This window comes from Cucumis melo, chromosome 4 (assembly GCF_025177605.1).
Source record: "Cucumis melo cultivar AY chromosome 4, USDA_Cmelo_AY_1.0, whole genome shotgun sequence".
NCBI lineage: Eukaryota > Viridiplantae > Streptophyta > Magnoliopsida > Cucurbitales > Cucurbitaceae > Cucumis > Cucumis melo.
In genome coordinates, this window is record NC_066860.1 from 12,905,790 (window position 1) to 12,924,157 (window position 18,368).

The following is an 18,368-nucleotide window of genomic DNA, read 5'->3' on the forward strand; positions in this document are numbered from 1 at the left end:
GAAGTCCTTTTATAGGCTACTTTTGGTGAGCTTCTATTCTTCTAATTATGTCAGTGTTGCTTGCACCATTTGTCAAGTCACATCAACTCCAACTACCATTCTTATTTATTAGTGAATCTTCCTCGCGTGTTGATGTGATTTCTCGCTTAGAGATGTTTGATCACTAAACAAGCTTCTTATTGCATAGTACACGCTCCTCTGCGATTCATTGACTCTTCTTTTCTTTATAGTCCTATGATGAAACACTGAAAAAAGGGTAAAACAGGCCTGGAGACTTACGCCAGTTGTATATTTTGATACTTATGAATTTGCGATAAAGCCACATGTTTTGACACATTTATCAAGCATTTTAGCTTCATTGTTCTACCTAAAATGTCATAATAACTTGTATTTTTACAAGTTATCAACTAGCATTATCCCTTAAAATGAATGAAACATTAATTTTAATCAAAGAAGGGAAAAGAAATAATTTTAAAAGGATCGGATAACCTAATAATAATAATTTGAAAAATAACCTAAAAATAAGATTAAAAAAATAATGAGAAGATGAATTTTAAAAATATTATTATAATTAAACTAAGAGCATATTTGGAAAAACTCAAAAAATATTTTTCAAAAATTCATTTTTATTTAAACACTTTTGATAAAAACTTCTTAAAATAAAAACACAAATGCATTTTAAAATTGTTTTAAAAAGTATTTATTATATATACTAAAAATGTTTGTATTAAAATTTTTCAAGGTTGATCAATGGCGATCAAATGTTGGTTGATGGCAGTCGCCCAATAGAAATTCGTTAATGGAGTCAAAGAAGGTGGTAGTTGGAGATTGGCAAGCAACGATCTTCGAAAGTGGTGTTGAAAGGTTGGTCGACGAACTTCCCAACCCTTGAAACAAATACCCCTTGGGGTTGAAGAATAGTAAGAACATGTGGGTTATTTTAAATCATAATCATAATCCCAACTAAAACTAAACATTGCCCCAAACAAAGAAAAATTATTATAGCCCACTTCACTCTACTCTTAGTCCTAACCATGTCCAAAATATTCATGATATCTATTACCAAAAAAAAAAAAAAAACAATTCATAAATGAAAAACAAAAAAAAATCACAAATTCATATTTTCTAAATTAAATATATATTTTTAACCAAAAAGATATTTTCAACTTGAGACCCAACCTAACCCAACAAAAACAATCTACATTCAAACAAACTCAACCTAGAAAACAAAATTATCCCAACCCAATCATCATAGTATAGGTTAGTAGTCAAGATTGTTCGGTTTATGTTAGATGATTTGAACACCCCTAGGTTTAGGAGGTAAATTGGTAATTCATTTTTTTTAAAAAAAAAGTTTAATAATAAAAAATACCCCTCAACTTTGTACTTTACGTTAAAAATACCTCTAAACTTTAAAAAATTTAAATAATGTCGTTAAACTTAAGAAAAAAATGTTAAAAGATATTCATACCGTTAGTTTTGAATGAAAACTGTTAAAGTTTTGTTTCAAAAATATCTCTAAGCTATTGAAAAGTTTCATACGTACCTTAAATTTAAAAAATAAAAAATAAAAAATAAAAAATATTTCCACTTATATAAATATTAAACCAATTTTCTCAACAACCAAACCAAAATTTTAAGTTAAAACATAAATTTTCACAAAATTTTCAAATAAAAACTTCTCCTTAAAACATACTAAAACAATTAATCAAACAAAAAATAAATAAATACTTTTGAAAATATCCTTAATCTTTCAACTTTTCAAGAATACTCATAACTTAAAGAAAAATGTTTTTGTTGTTTCATAGCGCTAGCCTTAGTACCGTCTTACTTTTCTATTTTTCTTCCTTTTTCTCTCATCTCTTCTACCATACAAATAAATAAATAAATTTACATACTTGAGTAAGATATTTTGACTCTAATAAGAATAAAGAGTAGAATGAAAATATGGAAGAATTTTAGGATTCAAATGTTTTAAGGAAGTTGTAAGTTAATAGTTTTGTGTGCGTTAATAGTCAAATTAATTTTTTATTGGTTTAGTATTCAAAGAGAAATTTTTGTTTTGAAATTTTGATCCAAAATAACAGTAGGGCTATTAGGAAAAATAAATCTCAACGTCGTCGTTTAAGCTAGCATCCTTCAAACTACCTTCGGTTCTTTCCTGACTACAAGTCGTTTCCATTTCTTCACCGCCAATCGCATTGAGTAGCTCTTCAATCTCTGCAATACGTTCTCCACTGGTTAGCAATCTTTCTTTAATTTGTGATCTTCTTCGTTTCTTGTAATTTCTAGACCTGGCATTTTGATTCGTTTTTGTTCTGTTACTCGTCTAATAGTTTTTTTTTTCCGTATTCCAACTTGGAATTGTTCTAATCTCCGATGTCTGTAATTTTACTGTCTTCTGCGATTCAAGGACTGTTTTCGTGGGTTTGTGTAATTATAAGTTTATTAGGTTTCTTGAACTATCTATGCTAGCAATTAATTATTTGTGTTGTGTGATTCTGTGATTAAATATTACAGCCTAGGTGTATTTTTCGGTTAATGATTTGAGATTTTATTATTAGTGTCTTGATGGGATGGAAATTGTGAGCATATGGGCCGTCATGAGAAGTAACTTTTATCAGTGTTCGAGGTTTTGGTGTATCTTGGCTATAATAGTCAATCCCAGGAGGAGATTGAAGTTTTTAAATCTTAGTTTTTACTTTGTTAGTTAAGAATGGATCGTCTTTTTTTATCCAAAGATTTTAATAGTAATTTATTGCCCTTTATTTTTTGTCTATTGCTGGGACACCTTTGACCTTCTATCTCTGTCTCTCTCTTGGATCTAACTCTTTTGGCACTCTCTTGGAATTCTTAGAACTTTTGGGTTTATTCTTCTTATGAGTACATCTTTGTTGAATTTCAGAATTTGTGCTTGCAAGAAAATAGATTTGGTCTATCTGGAAGTAACATTGCCATGGCTGGTTGAAATATTGGTCTTTCCAGATCAATGAAGGGGGAAGGGCATTAGAATGTTATAAGATTTTCTCACCAGCTGTACATCCATGGAAAGTTCAGCTGTGTTGCTTGGATCCAAGGGCCTAATAAGGAAACATGAGTTTGTTAGAGTCATTATACAATGTTTATATTCATTTGGTTACCAAAAATCTGCGCTATGTTTGGAAGCCGAGTCTGGAATTTCATACAAGTCTAGTGATTTCAAGTTGTTGGAGTCTCAAATTTTTAGTGGTAATTGGTATGGTTGCATTGACACAATAAATGGTATCAAGGGTTTGACTGATGATGTAAGAGTTTCCACCTTATTTCTTGTATTAAAACATTGTTTGCTCGAGTACTCTAACTGTGGGGATGATGCGTCAGCACTAGCTATGTTGCGTAAAGAGGCTCCAATATTCCATTTTAGTAAAGATAAAATCCACAAGCTTGCTTACAGCATATTTACTTCTAAGGACATGAATTTGGATTGTTCAAATGACAATGTCATTCATGAATTACGGAAAAAGTTGCTGCGAGATTTGGAGAAAACCCTACCTCCACCAACTTGTTTGCCTGATAGAAGGCTGGAGCAGCTCGTTGAAACCACTGTAATGGCGCAGATAGATTCATGTATGTATCATAATTTTTCGGGTGCAGTTTCAATCTACGAGGACCACTGCTGTGGCAGGGATCAAATTCCAACAGAGACAATTCAGGTGCATTTTATTATACTCATATCCTTGTTTATATTCTCCTTCGATTAGATGACTTTGAAAAAACTGATTTCATATGTATCATGATGGAACATAAATATTTGGGAAAATAGGTATATGTTTAAAAGGTCCCTCAATTAATTTTGTACTTTTATTTTAAATAATTATATGACATTTTAAATTAGAAGAATAATTTCTAAAAGTCATATCCTCTCTACAACTATTTTTTAAAAATTTAAATATCATATAATTATTTTTTAATAATCAAACAAAAAATACTTGTAGGACCCTCTAAACCTATTTTTAAAAATTCGATTACTAAAAATGTACATTTTGAAAACTTAGGGTTTAGGAACCAAATGGATCTATTATTATAAACCTAGGGACTAAAAAGGTACAATTCTAAAACTTAGGGACCAAACGCACATGTTCATGAAAACTTGGGGGACTAAAAAGGTAGTTTTCCCTAAATATTTTCACAATTGGATTGAGTCCTCTCAAAATCATTTGAGTAGGATATGAATATTATTTCTACAAGCAAATCCATCATGGATTAAATTCAGAAGTCATGGCTACATAGAGGCATAGATTACGTACTTGGAATAGTAAATATCTGTCGATTATTTCCTTTGTTAATTCTTTGCTTTCTTGTTAGTATATTCATTGCATGTAAAGATATATTTGTGTATTTATTCCTCATTTTGTATTTTCCGACATTGTATTGGGTATTGTATTGGGTATTTCTTCTATTTAAGAAAACCCTTTTTATTCTAAGTGAAATAAAAGAAAATACATTTTACACATGGTATCAAAGCAAAAATAACATGTAAACCCTAAAAACCCTAATTTTCTTAAAAACAAAAAAACCTTAATTTCCTACGCCGCCTCCATTGTCCTCTACCATCATTTTTGGCCCTTCAGAGTTTGTCGCCCACCACGTCTCCTTCGTCGCTCGTTTTAAGTCGTGTTTTGATTATTTTTTTTGCGGGTCCTTCTAGGGTTTGGCTTCTTTCTGTCGGTCGGACAAGTCTGAGCCATGGCCGCCATGTCCAACCTCATAACGCCGTAGGTCACCGTCTACTGCCGTCGCCACCAAATTTCTCTTTTTTTTCTTTTTTTTTCTTTCAGAATTGCTCTTTTTCCTTTTGGGTCCATATTTCTTCAGCAATATGGCAAACACTAAGTTCACTACCACTAAAGTCCTAGGCAACCGCACCCTAACCAACAGTCCCACTGTTCAAATCACTACCATTTGGCTTAATGGGGATAACTTTCTTCGTTGGTCCCAAAGTGTTCAGATGCATATTCTTGGACAATCGAAGAATGGTTACACTACTAGAGATAAAATCACCCCTAGACCAGCTGATCCTTCATTTGCCAGGTGGGATAATGAAAACTCCATGGTTATGACCTGGCTAGTAAATTCCATGGTTGAAGACATCAATTGTAACTGCATATACTACTCTACAGCCAAGGAATTATGGGATAGTGTTACTCAGATGTATTCTGATTTGGGGCAACCAATCACAAGTATTTGAGTTGAATCTTAAACTGGGTGATATACGACAAGGAGACAACTCCACTACACAATATTTTCACTCCATAAAAAGTATTTGGCAAGACCTTGATCTCTTTGATACATATGAATGGAAATCTATAGAAGACCAAAAGCATTACTGGAAAACTGTAGAAGATGGTTGTATTTACAAATTCCTTGCTGGCCTCTAAGTTAAGTTTCATGAGGTTAGAGATAGGATACTTGGTAAACTACTCTTCCATCAATTAATGATGTTTTTTTTAAGTTTGCTAGGAAGAAAGTCTTAGGAATGTTATGATTGGCAAAAGACCTGTTGATTCAGTTGAGAGTTCTACATTGGTGACTAAAAATACTGCTTTAAAGGCGTTTGACCAACCCGACAAGACATGAAAAATCTCGTGTCTAGTGTGATTATTGCAATAAACCTCGGCATACACGTGAAACTTGTTGGAAACTTCATTGAAAACCTGCGAACCGGAAAAGTTCTAAGAAAGGAGAGAGGAATTCTCATCAACATGCCTCTGATGCTACTGTTGTTGACTCCAACCCTTTTAACAAAGAGCATATCGATCAAATCTTGAAGCTGTTAAAAACTAATTCATCATCTAGTAATCCTAGTGTTTCCTTGGCACAATTAGGTAATTGTTCTCAAGCCAAAACTCCTCTTCGTGGATTATAGATTTAAGAGCATTGGACCATAGGACTAGTCTCTCATGCCTTTTCAAATCATACTCTCCTATATATTGCAATGAAAAAATTTGCATGGTCGATGGTAGTTTCGGAAAAGGAACTATTCCTTTGACAACAAAACTCACGTTACATTTTGTCCTTCATGTTTCAAAATTAGCCTTTAATTTTTCATATGTTAGTAAAATCTCTAAGGATGCTAATTGTCATGTTGTCTTTTGTGAATCTCATTGTACTTTTTAGGATCAGGACTCGGAAGAGACGATTGGACGTGCTAAGATGATTGGTGTTCTCTATTACTTTGATGAAGTTATAGTTAGTCATAAAATAGCTCAGGACTTGCGTAGTGCTTGTTCTTCTTCCGTTAAAGATACTATAGTTCTTAGGCATCGTAGATTAGTGCATCCAAATTTCTTTTACTTCCAAATTTATTTAAAATTGTTCAAATTTTCAGTGTGAAAGTTGCATTTTTGCTAAACATCGTTGATCCACGTATTTGCCCAAACCTTACACGGCTTTCTCACCGTTTTACTTGTTTCATACCGATGTGTGGGGTATGTCTAAAGTTTTGACTCATAGTGGTAAGCATTGGTTTGTTACCTTTATCGATGATCACACTCGTTTAACTTGGCTTTATCCTTTAACAAAAAAATCAGAGGTAAAAGAGGTTTTTGTTCGATTTTACAATATGATTCCGACCCAATCCCAAACTAAAATCTGCATTCTCCACTCAAATAATGGTACTAAATATTTTAACCAACAATTAACCAATTTTTGCAAGATAATGGTATTTTTCATCAAGCTACATGTCGACATACTCCTTAGCAAAATGGCATTGTTGAGCGAAAAAATACACTTACTTAAAGTTGCTCATGCCCTTATGTTTTGCATGTACCAAACTATTTGTGGGGTGATGCAGTCCTTACTATTGCGTATCTCATAAATCAAATGCCAACTAAAGTTTTGAATTTTAGAACGCCTCTGAATCACTTCAAATAGTTTTTTCCTACTGATAGGTTGCTTTTTTGACTTACTAATATAAAATTTTGGGTGTCCTACTTATGTTCATACTCCTACCCCCTACACTAACTAAACTTTACCCTCGAGCCATTAAATGCATTTTTATAGGTCATGTCTCCCATAAGAATGCTTACAAATGTTTCCATCGACCATTCAATCAAAAAGTTTCTTGAGAGTATGGACGTTTCTTTCTTAGAAATCAACCTTTTTTAGCCCAAATTCTCTTCAAGGGGAGACACCTAAACTTGAAGATAATTTATGGGACACTTCACCTACTCAAAACATCATTGGTCCTGAAATTATGAGTTCTAATCCTTTGATACCGAATGTGGAAAGTTCTTCTTCAGGGGGAGAAACACCACAAAAACCTGAACTTCAAGTATATACTAGAAGAAACTTACCTCAAAGTAATCGAGAATAGACAGTTGATCTTTCACAGGACCATTCTAATTCTCCAAGGAATGATTCTGCAAATCCAGGTAACATACATTCTCCTTCTCACAATTTGCCCAATACTTCTCATCATTTTCCTAGTCCTCCTTCTCATAATTCCTTACCCGGTGTTTCTAATCTTGAGATTCCAATTGTCCATAGGAAAGGTACCCGTCAATTTGCCAAATATCCCGTTGCAAACTATATTTCTTATCATAGATTGTCTAACAATCATAAAGCCTTCACATAAAAAATAACAACGTGTTCTAAGGAATATACAGGAGGCCCTAAATGATTTGAATTGGAAATTGGCTGTAATGGAAGAGATGAATGCGCTGAAACAAAATTCACATGGGACAGTTGAACTTCCTAAAGACAAGAAAACAGTTGGATGTGAATGGGTATTCATTGTGAAATGTAAAGATGATAGTAGAATTGAAAGGTACAAAGCCAGATTGGTTGATAAGGGGTTTACTTAGACCTATGGAGTTGATTATCAAGAAACATTTGCTTTAGTTGCTAAAATTAATTCCATTAAAATTTTGCTATATGTTGCAGTTAATTTTGATTGGCCTCTTTACCAACGGGATGTTAAGAATGTCTTTCTCAATGGGGATTTTGAAGAAGAGGTATTTATGGACTTGCCACCTGGTTTTGAGATAGATCTCGGGATTAACAAAGAGTGAAAGTTAAAGAAATCATTATACAATCTTAAACAATCTCCTAGAGCCTGGTTTGAATGTTTTGAAAAAGCAGTACGAGCTATGGATTTAGTCAAAGAGAAGCCAATCATACTATGTTCTATAAACATACAAGAAATGACAAGGCTATGGATTTGATAGTTTATGTTGATGATATCATTCTAATAGGTAATGATGACACAGAATTGACTTTCGTGAAAAAAAAAGTTAGCTGATGATTTCCAAATCAAAGACCTAGTAACTTTAAAATATTTCCTAGGCATGGAGTTTGCCAAGTCAAAAAGTGGCATTTTTGTTAACCAGAGGAATTATATTTTTTATCTACCGAAAGAAATAGGTTTACTTGGCTGTAGGGTAGCTGAAACTCCCATTGAGTAGAACCCGAAATTGGAAGTTGCTACGGAAAAGAAAATAAAAGAAAAAGAAAAATACCAGAAACTTGTAGGGGACTTATATCTCTCACACACGTCTTGACTTCACTTTTGCAACTAGTATGGCAAGTTAGTTCATGCATGCTCTTGGACCAGCTCATTTTATTGTTATTTATAGAATTCTAAGATATTTGAAAGGTACTCTAGGAAAAGGCGTATTGTTTAAAAAACATGACCACTTAAATGTCGAAGTGTACATTGATGCTGATTGGGCAGGTAGCACAACTAATAGAAGATCCACTTTTGGTGGTTGCTCCTTTGTTGGAGGAAATCTAGTTACTTGGTGAAGTAAAAAACAAAGCGTGGTTGCAAGTAGTGCAGAAGCAGAATTTAGGGCATTAGCTCATGGTATTTGTAAGGGTATATGGATAAGAAGACTATTAGAAGAATTGAGATTCTCTCAGACAATGCCTATGCGCATTTGTTTTGATAATAAGGCAGCAATTTCCATTGTCCACAATCTAGTCCTTTATGAGAGGACGAAACATATTGTAGTTTTCAACATTTCATAAAGGAGAAGATTATTCGAGGAATAATATGCATCCTTTATCTTCTGATAATGTAACAAATTGCAGTTGTGTTATAGGTCTTCCAAAGTGGCAATTCAATAACTTAATTTACAAGCCGTCTATGGATGGTATCTTCGAACCAACTTGAGGAGTGTTGATTATTTCCTTTGTTAATTCTTTACTTTATTGTTAATATTTTCATTGTATTTAAAGATATATTTGTCTATTTATTTTTTCCTTATTTGTATTTTCCTACTTTGTATTGGCTATTTCTTCTATTTAAGAAGACTGTTTCTTTCTAAGTTAAATAAGAGGATACATTTTACACAATATCTCATTGTTTCTGAAGGACAAAATATTATTAGATAAATCCAGTAGTCTGGAATATGTAGGAACATTTGGTTCTCTGGATTAAAAGAAGCTCCACGACGTTTGCTTTTTCTCATATAGATTTTGAGTGAGTGATGTTTGTGTTGGTTGGATTTTTTGGTAAATGCATCTGCCTCTTTGAAATTTTGCCTCTTTCTGTAATTTTTCTTCTAGCTCAATACATTGCATGAATATGATTGAAATTTGAAATTAAATGATCTTTGATCCTAGCCTTTTTCACTCCATGCTCAGTTTGCGAGGGCAAAAGAAAGAAAGTTTTACCCACGTTGGACTGCTCAATATCTTGTTGGACGCCTTAATTTTATTTTTTAAAACAAAATTTCTCGCTATGCAGGTTTTAACAGAGCATAAGAATGAAGTTTGGTTTGTTCAGTTTTCTAATAATGGAGAATACTTGGCCTCTTCATCCAGTGATTGTTCAGCTATTATATGGAAGGTACCCTTAAGATCTCATTTCTTTAATCTAATAATATTAGGGTTGTCATTCTTATTAATGTTTACTGAACAAACAAGGATTCATTAGTAATCAAAAGGAGTCGAAATGCACCAAAGGAAGGGAGACGAGCCATCTACCAGTCTTGGACCTAAATAAAACCTCCCCAATCGAGATTTAATTGAAGTTATCTTTTCAATGTTGCCTATCTTATAAACTTCGCATTTAGAATTAGAAAGACAAATAGATTCTAGATCAGATTTGCCAATTCATTCCAGGCCCCTCAAAACATTATCCATTTTCAATTTGACCTTAGAGATTGGATTGTGAACATTAGGTCTTCGAAGCATTGGTCTACCTTCTAGTACCTTGCATAAGGAATTAGGATTCTTAATTGATTGCGGGTTTAGAATGATCAAATCTTTAGTAACGTTTGAAGCATACTCAATTCAAGACATTAGCCTTAATTGGCTGGCATTCTTACATAAGTAGTCATTTTTTAGTTTCTAGTCTTATTTATTTTGGGGGATTTTTTTGTATTATCAGATTCTTTAATATCCTAGTGTTGTTTGGTAGTTTGTTGTCTTTGGTGTGTATTTTTCTTTTAGAGTTATGGTTCAAATTGTATCCATGTAGGTTTGGATTTTTCTTTTCAATCAAAGTCGGGATGTGATGAGAGTGCTATGGAGTGTCAACCTAGTTGTGATTTCCGGGTGCATTTACTGATCTCTTAGGCTTTGATCCTGTCTCTTCATTGTACTCAAACATTACTTCATCTAATCATTTTCTTAACGCTTTTTCAAAAAAAAGGATGATCAAATCTTTATTTTGATATCTATTATGAAGTGTATGCCTACTTTGTGTCACCAAATAAGTGGTTGGACATGCCCACAGGAAACTCTCTCGTGGTTTACTCATTAATTTAACATTTACAATTTCAACATCTCACCCCCACATAGCTTATTTCAAATGACGAATTTGAATCATGGGCTAGATTTCTATATTTTGAAATTATGAAATCAATCTAGGGTCATAGTCTTTATATGTGGCTGTGTGGGTGGTCTTACGAATTAACGACTTTATCTGTATTGGTTGTGCTCTTCATGCCATAGCTTTTAAAGAATTGACATTCAATTCATTGTTAGATGACTTTGTGGTTAGCCAACAACATGCGAAACTACTTTTCTTAAACTAGAGTGAAGTTCTTGCTCTTTTGATTTATGACCCAGTGCAATCTGGGGTAAATCCTGGAGTTGCTTTCTAACCAATTTCTTCATAAAACATTGAACTTTAGTTTCATTTTGGTTTGTCATTAGAACTATGCTTTACATTTGTAATTGTTGTTTTCTTGTAGAGAATGTTTGGCTTACCAGTTGAGTTCATATTTCTTCTCATGGCTTGGGGTGGAATGAACAAGGAAAGATTATATATGAAAGTATTTGGAATGTAAAACTTCTCCGATCTCAATATTTTTTCTGGCCCCACCACGACAGATAATGACTTGCGACATAAAATTGAACTTATAGAGCACTAAAGACATATTTCTAGTTTACAATCCCACAAATGAATAATATTTTTTACAAACCAAAATCAATATAATCTATTTTTATAGTAATTCAAGATTGAGCTAAATAATTCTAAAACTCTCCAAATCTAAGCTTATTAAGATTCCTTCCTCATTTTTTTCTCCATTTCCCTTCTCTCCTTTCCAGCCTCCCTCGGTTTTTCTTTCTGATCTTCTCTTATTGGCGCTTCCTCTCTTTTGGGTGTGGATGAAGTTTGAGTTTTCTTTTCAGTGTCCAGTCCTGTTAGAAGTCCTGGAAAATGCGTTCAATTACTTCTAAGTGTATCAGACAAAAGGAAATTTTAGTTATCGACTTGAAGGGATGAAGATAACTACAAAGTTAAAATTATTAAAAGAAATGAGATATTTATGAGTTCATGTTGTAAAGGGACTGTGGTTGGATTATGTTTTGGATGACATGATGTGTACCTCCTCTAAGTCTAAACTTTTTAGGCAAATCAAAAAAAAATTATGAAGTGCTGTAGGGGGGGGAGGGATTCCTACAAGTTTCAAACGTCGTGAGGAATGAACGTAACAGACAGAACTTACTAGTGTGCCAACTGGCATTGATACTTAATTCAAAGGGGTGGAAATCACTCAGGGTAACTTTAGGAATATTGTAATTTTAAAAAGTAACTTCTAAGATATAGTTGTTTGAAACTCATGACATAATTAGGCCATTTTAGCCGAGAGACAGATTTCAACTATAGGTTAGGCGAGTCTGACACCATGAATTCTGCTATCATGGGCTTCAATTTATCTATTTGTTCTAATGCCTCTTGAGATGGGCTGTTCGAGAGCTTTTGTGAAGGAGGCTGATGGTGATAGTTCTGCTAGAGGCCTTTCCTTGTGGTAGAAGGTTGGCGGATAAATTGGGAGAGAAGAATTATTATTTATAGGAGATGCTTGTATGATGATTGAGCTAAATGAGACAGTAGACTCTGAGGGCATTGTTAACCCCTCCCAACCAGACAGACACATGTTGCAGTACCCTTAAAACTGAAGCTAAACTCTTGTAATTGGCATATAATGGAAAATTTTGGTGAAATTTGGAAGTGAGATGCAACTATTGAAGGTATCAAGAAAAAACAAAGGTTAACCTGCACACACCTCGACTATTCTTATGGGACCGGCCACTGACCCTACAAATCTATGTTTTTCTGAGGAGCAGTCATTCTTCTTGCAAATCAGACTCGATTACTTGATTGAAAGTTTATTCTTTCTGAACATTCCTATCCGAATGTTAGCAGCCCAGAGAAAAGTCACTATGATTTAGATAAGGAAACTCACGTTTGAACAGTGTGAGAACAAGGCATCTCGGGTGAGAAATTAGTAGCTTCGTTTTGTTTTGGTTTTTTTTTTTTTTTTTTTGGGGGGGTGGTGGTGGTGGGGGGCAATAGCAGGATACCATCAGTCTAGCAATCTCAAGTGTCAATGAGATCTCATTTGGTAGTTGCAGCCTACAGGTGTTGGTGCTACCTCTCAATGGCCTCGATGAGAACATGCTGCGGGATGGTCTTGATGAACATCTCAAAATTCTATATCATATTGTGTTATATATTCCCTTTTCTTTTGGCATTATTATTTTTTAATAAGACTACCTTGACCCGAATATACTCTGTAAGTTTAGTTTTTTACGTATTCTGTGGTAGGTGCTGGAAGATGGTAAACTGACGTTGAGACACATACTTAGAAGCCACCAAAGTCAAGTTTCCTTTGTAGCATGGAGTCCCGATGATGCAAAGTTGCTCACGTGTGGACACGCTGAGGTCCTCAAGCTATGGGACGTTGAAACAGGTACCTGCAAGCACACGTTTGAAGATCATGGCTTTATTGTCAGCTCGTGCGCATGGTTTCCCGACTCAAAGAGACTTGTTTGTGGCAGCGCTGACCCTGAGATGGGTATCCACTTGTGGGACTGTGAAGGAAACGAGATAAAAGCCTGGAGAGGATCAAGGATGCCTAAGATATTGGATCTTGCAGTAACCCCCGATGGAGAAAATCTTATAAGCATTTTTTTGGATAAAGAAATCCGTATTCTTAATCTGGAGTCAAATGCTGAAAGAGTCATATCAGAGGACCACTCTATCTCATCATTATCAATCTCAGGAGATGGCAAGTTTTTCATTGTCAACCTCAACAACCAAGAGATACACATGTGGGATGTTGCAGGGGAGTGGCAGCAGCCGCTGAAGTACACTGGCCACCAACAGAATAAGTACGTAATTCGGTCCTGCTTCGGGGGGGTGAATAGTGCATTTATCGCCAGTGGTAGCGAAAATTCAGAGGTGAGAATCTGTGTTTGTGTCGGCATTTCTCATACGAAGAAAATCTCACTTCTGAACTTCCATATCCCAACAGTTATTCAATTAACTTCAGAAGTTCTTATTATGCAGGTTTACATCTGGAGCAGGCATAGCAGTAAGCCAATTGAGGTATTATCTGGACATTCAACGACTGTCAACTGCGTCAGCTGGAACCCGAAACGGCCAAAAATGTTAGCATCAGCAAGTGACGATCAGACGATACGTATCTGGGGACCAACGTCATCTAAGAATGTCAAGCCTGGACAAAGCTAATGAAACAAAACAACTTGGTAAAATCTACATAGCTTATTTTGTTTCTTGGATTGTATTCTCACTTGTGATGCCTTCATATATCTGTATATTTTCTGTTGTCATCCTTCAAAATTTTGGCATTTAAGTAAAGCTTCTTGTAAAATCCATCTCGTGTTCTCTGTTTTACTGTTAATACATTTTTGAGGAAGTTAGACCCTGACCACGATAGAATTCATCCATTCTTTATAAGCTTTCAAAGGCTTTTTTTCCTTTTTTTTTTCTTTATTTCTTTTCTAATCGCCGGAATAGATAACAATTTAGAGCTCTACCAATCCTCCTCTGGATGAGATTTTGTTTAACTTTTGAATTATAGTCCGCAATCAATTCCAATCCATGGTGGTCATTTATTTAGGAATTCTACAAGTTTCCTTGACATCCAAATGGTGTAGGATTAAGTGGGTTCAGATTGCGGTTCGAACAAGCTGATTTGAACACGCACGAATATTAAAAAAAAAAAAAAAAAAAAAAAAGATATGGTAATGGTTTCGAGATGGATAGCCAAGAAACAAAAGCATTAAAACTAAAATAAAACAATTGAAACTAAAATCACATTAACCCAAATGGTTGAATAGATTGTAATGGTACCATGTGAAAATGCTACATTAATATCTAAATTTATACTAGATGGCAAAAGAATATGATTAGATAGACTTGTTACCATGATGTTACGATGAGTCAACAATTCGACTCTTTAAAACTTAGATTTATTATTTGGAATTTTTTAGTTGGAAAAACTAGATGTGCAAATGAGGCTTAGACATTTGTTCATTCTATTCATGATCCGTTGCCCATGACTTAATTTTTCATGCTTGACAAAGTATATATTTGGCAATCTGGGTTGAAAGCCACCCTCCTTGGGTGGATCCTGCTATTTCTAAAGTTTTCTTATTCTTGTTCTTCTATTGTACTTTAAAAGGCTTGAAAGGGAGAAACAGTGGGTTATTGAGTTCGATTTGATATTGATGAATAATACATCCCAAACATTATTGAGTTATATTTATATTGACAATGCAACTGTGTTTTGTTTCTAAGCTTCAAATGTCTCTAAGTTTTAGAAAAAGGAATGTTAAAAGAGTTAAAAAGAAACATTGGCATCTAAATTTGAGAGATTGTCATTCTCTATTATGTGTGTAACAAACTGAGGACACAAATAGGACCGATTCTTAAAGGACCTTTTACAACTACACTAAAGTAAAGTAAAGTAAAAGTTTTACTCACAATTGTTCATAACAAAATGCAATATATATAATATGTAATTCACTTCGAAGGAAAGAAAAAGGCAAGTATTATTTTATATGAAACCAAAATCTAAAACTGTCATTACTTACAGACCCATAGAACAAAGAAAGAAAAAGAAAAACACAAACAAAAGTTAAACCTATATACAACAAAACAATCCTTAAGATATATTAAGTAAACAAAAAAAAACCAAAACTAAAAATGTACATCACCAACGATTCAATTTAAAGCCACAGAGAAAAAAAGAAATTTATTTCTTCCCTTCAAAGCTTCTCCTCTTCATCATTATACACATAAGCCAAACCACCGTGACTCGTCAAATCCATTCCGGCCATCTCCTCCTCCGCCGTGATCCTCAACAACTCAAACTTATGCAACAACCAAAAAACAACCCCCATTGTCACACTAACCCAACCAACAATCGACAAAATTTGCACCAAATGAGCGGCCAACAACCACCCTCCGCCACCCATCAGCATCCCGTACGGCCTTTCCGGCAACCCTGGATATATCTCATTCACGTAAGCTTGTTTTGCAAATAACCCTGTGAACAAAATCCCCCAGGCCCCACATCCCCCGTGTAATTGCGCCGCCTCTAATGGATCGTCGTACTTCAATTTCTCCGCTAATTTGTTGAAACCAATCAATACCCAAGCTGCGAAAAACCCACAAACAATCGCTGCCCATGGATCCACCACCGCGCACCCGGAGGTTATGGCGGCAAATCCACCTAATAGACCGTTGCAAACATCGGTCACATTCCAATGCCCGACGAGGAGCCGTTTGCCGAAGAGAGTGGTTAGTGCGGCTGTGCAACCGGCCAGGGTTGTGGTGACGGCGGTGCGGCCGATGGCGCTCCATTGGCCGTAATAAGGGGCGGCGGGGTGGCCGTAGGCTTTGAGGATGTTGAGGAATGAACCGGGGTTGAAGCCGTACCAGCCGAACCAGAGTAGGAAAGTGCCGAGAACCACCAGTGTGCCGCTGTGGCCACGCAGGGCGACGGACCGGCCGGCGTGATCGAACCGGCCGATTCGAGGTCCTTCTATGAGGGCGCCCCATAAACCGGCGATTCCGCCGACCATGTGAACGACGCCGGAGCCGGCGAAGTCGATTACTCCGGAGCCGAAAAGGAGATTGTCGGACCGAGCGGCACTTCCCCAACCATCGGATGACCAAAACCAATGAGAAACAATTGGATATACCAAACCTATGAATCAAATTTAAACAAACATTAATGGATCATTCCAATCATAAATTTTATTCTCATTGAATTTGTTAAATTACCATGTTAGGTCTTTAATTTTAATAAATTTCATTTTTTTTCTTTTCAATTTTTTAAAATCCTCAAAAGTTAAATTTTCTTTTTCTAACATTGAACAAGCAAAAATGATTTTATTTTGAATAATGTTTGTTTTGGTTAGTGATCAAAATAATGAAATTTTAAAACAATAGATTCAAGGAAAAATCCAATAATTCAACATAAATAATACTGGTTAAATCAAAATAATCATAAAATATAATATAAGATTCTCCACACAACTCACTTTAAAATTTTACTTTAAATTTAAAGAAAATAATAATAAATCTACCATATTCAAAGCTTCATTCATATCACAACTTTCATACACAAAAAAGGAATAAAAAAAAGAATTCCTTTTTCTTCTTTCAGATTCCAGAGTAGATAGAAATCAAAATCAAGCAACGAATTGGGTTGAAAATGGTTAAGAAACACTATCAAATTCAAAATTCACAAATAATAATAATAATAATTAGAAGAAAAAAAGACTGACCAGTCAAAACAGAAGAATAGATCAAATAAGCAACAAATTGAGTTCTTTCAGCGATGGATCCACTCGTAATTCCAGCAGCAGCAATTGCAAATGCCCATTGAAACAAAAAGAACCCATAATCAAACGAAGAAGATGGGAATTGTGAAAGCCCAAAATAATGATGCCCAATGAAGGAGTTTGAAGGTGTTCCAAATGCCAAAGCAAATCCAAACACATAATAAAATATTCCACCAGTTGCTGCATCAAGAACATTTGTTAACATTATATTCATTGTGTTTTTTGCCCTAACTGATCCAGCACAAAGCATTGCGAATCCAAGCTGCATTGCAAATACAAGGTATGCTGAAAACAAAAGGTATGTGTTGTCAACTGCGTAGGTCGTGTCCACGAATTTCGTCGAGACAGACTCAAATCGGCTGCAAATGTACTCGGCGACGGCAGTGGCATTGGCTGAGCCGCCGAGGAGGTGGTGGAGGTCGGCAGTGGAGCAGGCCATTTCTGCCATGGCTGGAGGAGGGGAGGAGGAGATGACAAATTGTAGGGTGAAAATAAGAGGGGGGGTTTATAAGTGGTTTGTAAGAAATTGAAAAAAACTACAATGCTTGCTGTTTTTGTGCAACCCAATTAAACATTACCACGTAGCAAACAAAACAAAAAGGTTAATCCCATCATTGTTTTTGTACCGTTTGATTGTTAAGGTAGGTGTGCTTCAAAGGGTGTCCGACGGTTAACATGAAACAGTGGAGTTGTAGGGGATTCATGGAATCATTTGTGAATCTATGGGGTCTGGTAATGAATGAGTCAAAGTAGAGAGAGATTCTTGTGGATTCCAAAGATGGAAGAGAGAAATGCCAAATGTGGGAACAGAGTTTCAACGAGATCCTCAATAATAGGCTAAGGGGTAACAGCCAAATAAACAAATCTACACTCCCATTCTCTATGCTGTCAACTATCGAAGAATTTGAAAATAATTTTTTCCTCAAAATGTAATGAAAGTTCTATAAATTGGAAAATTATTCATTAATGTAATTTGTTGGTTTTGATATAGTTAGATGTATGAGGTTAGAAACAAAGTTTATGGTACTACATCAAATATGTTAACCTACCTATGTACATATTGATGAACTCAAAAAAAATTCATAAAATATATAATACATACTTGAACCAGAAATGCGTGACAAGTAATAAATGGCTATAAAACTTAGTAGAAGTTTGAATAAATACATTCAATTGAAAGAGGGCAATTCTCTTTTAAAAGAAGGAAGAAAAGATTATGGCATTACCACATGCCTAATTTGCATCGACTAATTAGGCATTGACCTAGTTAA

The 18,368-nt window shown here is 35.0% G+C and overlaps 2 protein-coding genes across 3 annotated transcripts; one reads left to right on the forward strand and one right to left on the reverse strand.

The window, feature by feature from the left end:
• Nucleotides 1-2,087: 2,087 nt before the first annotated feature.
• On the forward strand, nt 2,088-14,481 carry LOC103489827 (WD repeat-containing protein WDS homolog). 2 transcript variants are annotated; one of them, XM_008449135.2, is made up of 5 exons: nt 2,088-2,240; nt 2,906-3,692; nt 9,731-9,832; nt 13,046-13,681; nt 13,790-14,481. In XM_008449135.2, exons 2-5 carry the CDS (start codon nt 3,045-3,047, stop codon nt 13,970-13,972), a joined length of 1,569 nt encoding a protein of 522 aa, XP_008447357.2. In that variant the 5' UTR covers nt 2,088-2,240; nt 2,906-3,044; the 3' UTR covers nt 13,973-14,481. The 2 variants fall into 2 exon arrangements, with proteins under 2 accessions (XP_008447357.2, XP_050939296.1); XM_051083339.1 differs by lacking the exon at nt 9,731-9,832.
• A 798-nt stretch (nt 14,482-15,279) lies between these two features.
• Nucleotides 15,280-17,967, reverse strand: LOC103489828 (ammonium transporter 1 member 2). Its single transcript, XM_008449136.3, has 2 exons — nt 17,041-17,967; nt 15,280-16,457 (listed from the first exon to the last, which is right to left on the reverse strand). Exons 1-2 carry the CDS (start codon nt 17,543-17,545, stop codon nt 15,514-15,516), a joined length of 1,449 nt encoding a protein of 482 aa, XP_008447358.1. The 5' UTR covers nt 17,546-17,967; the 3' UTR covers nt 15,280-15,513.
• Nucleotides 17,968-18,368: the final 401 nt, after the last annotated feature.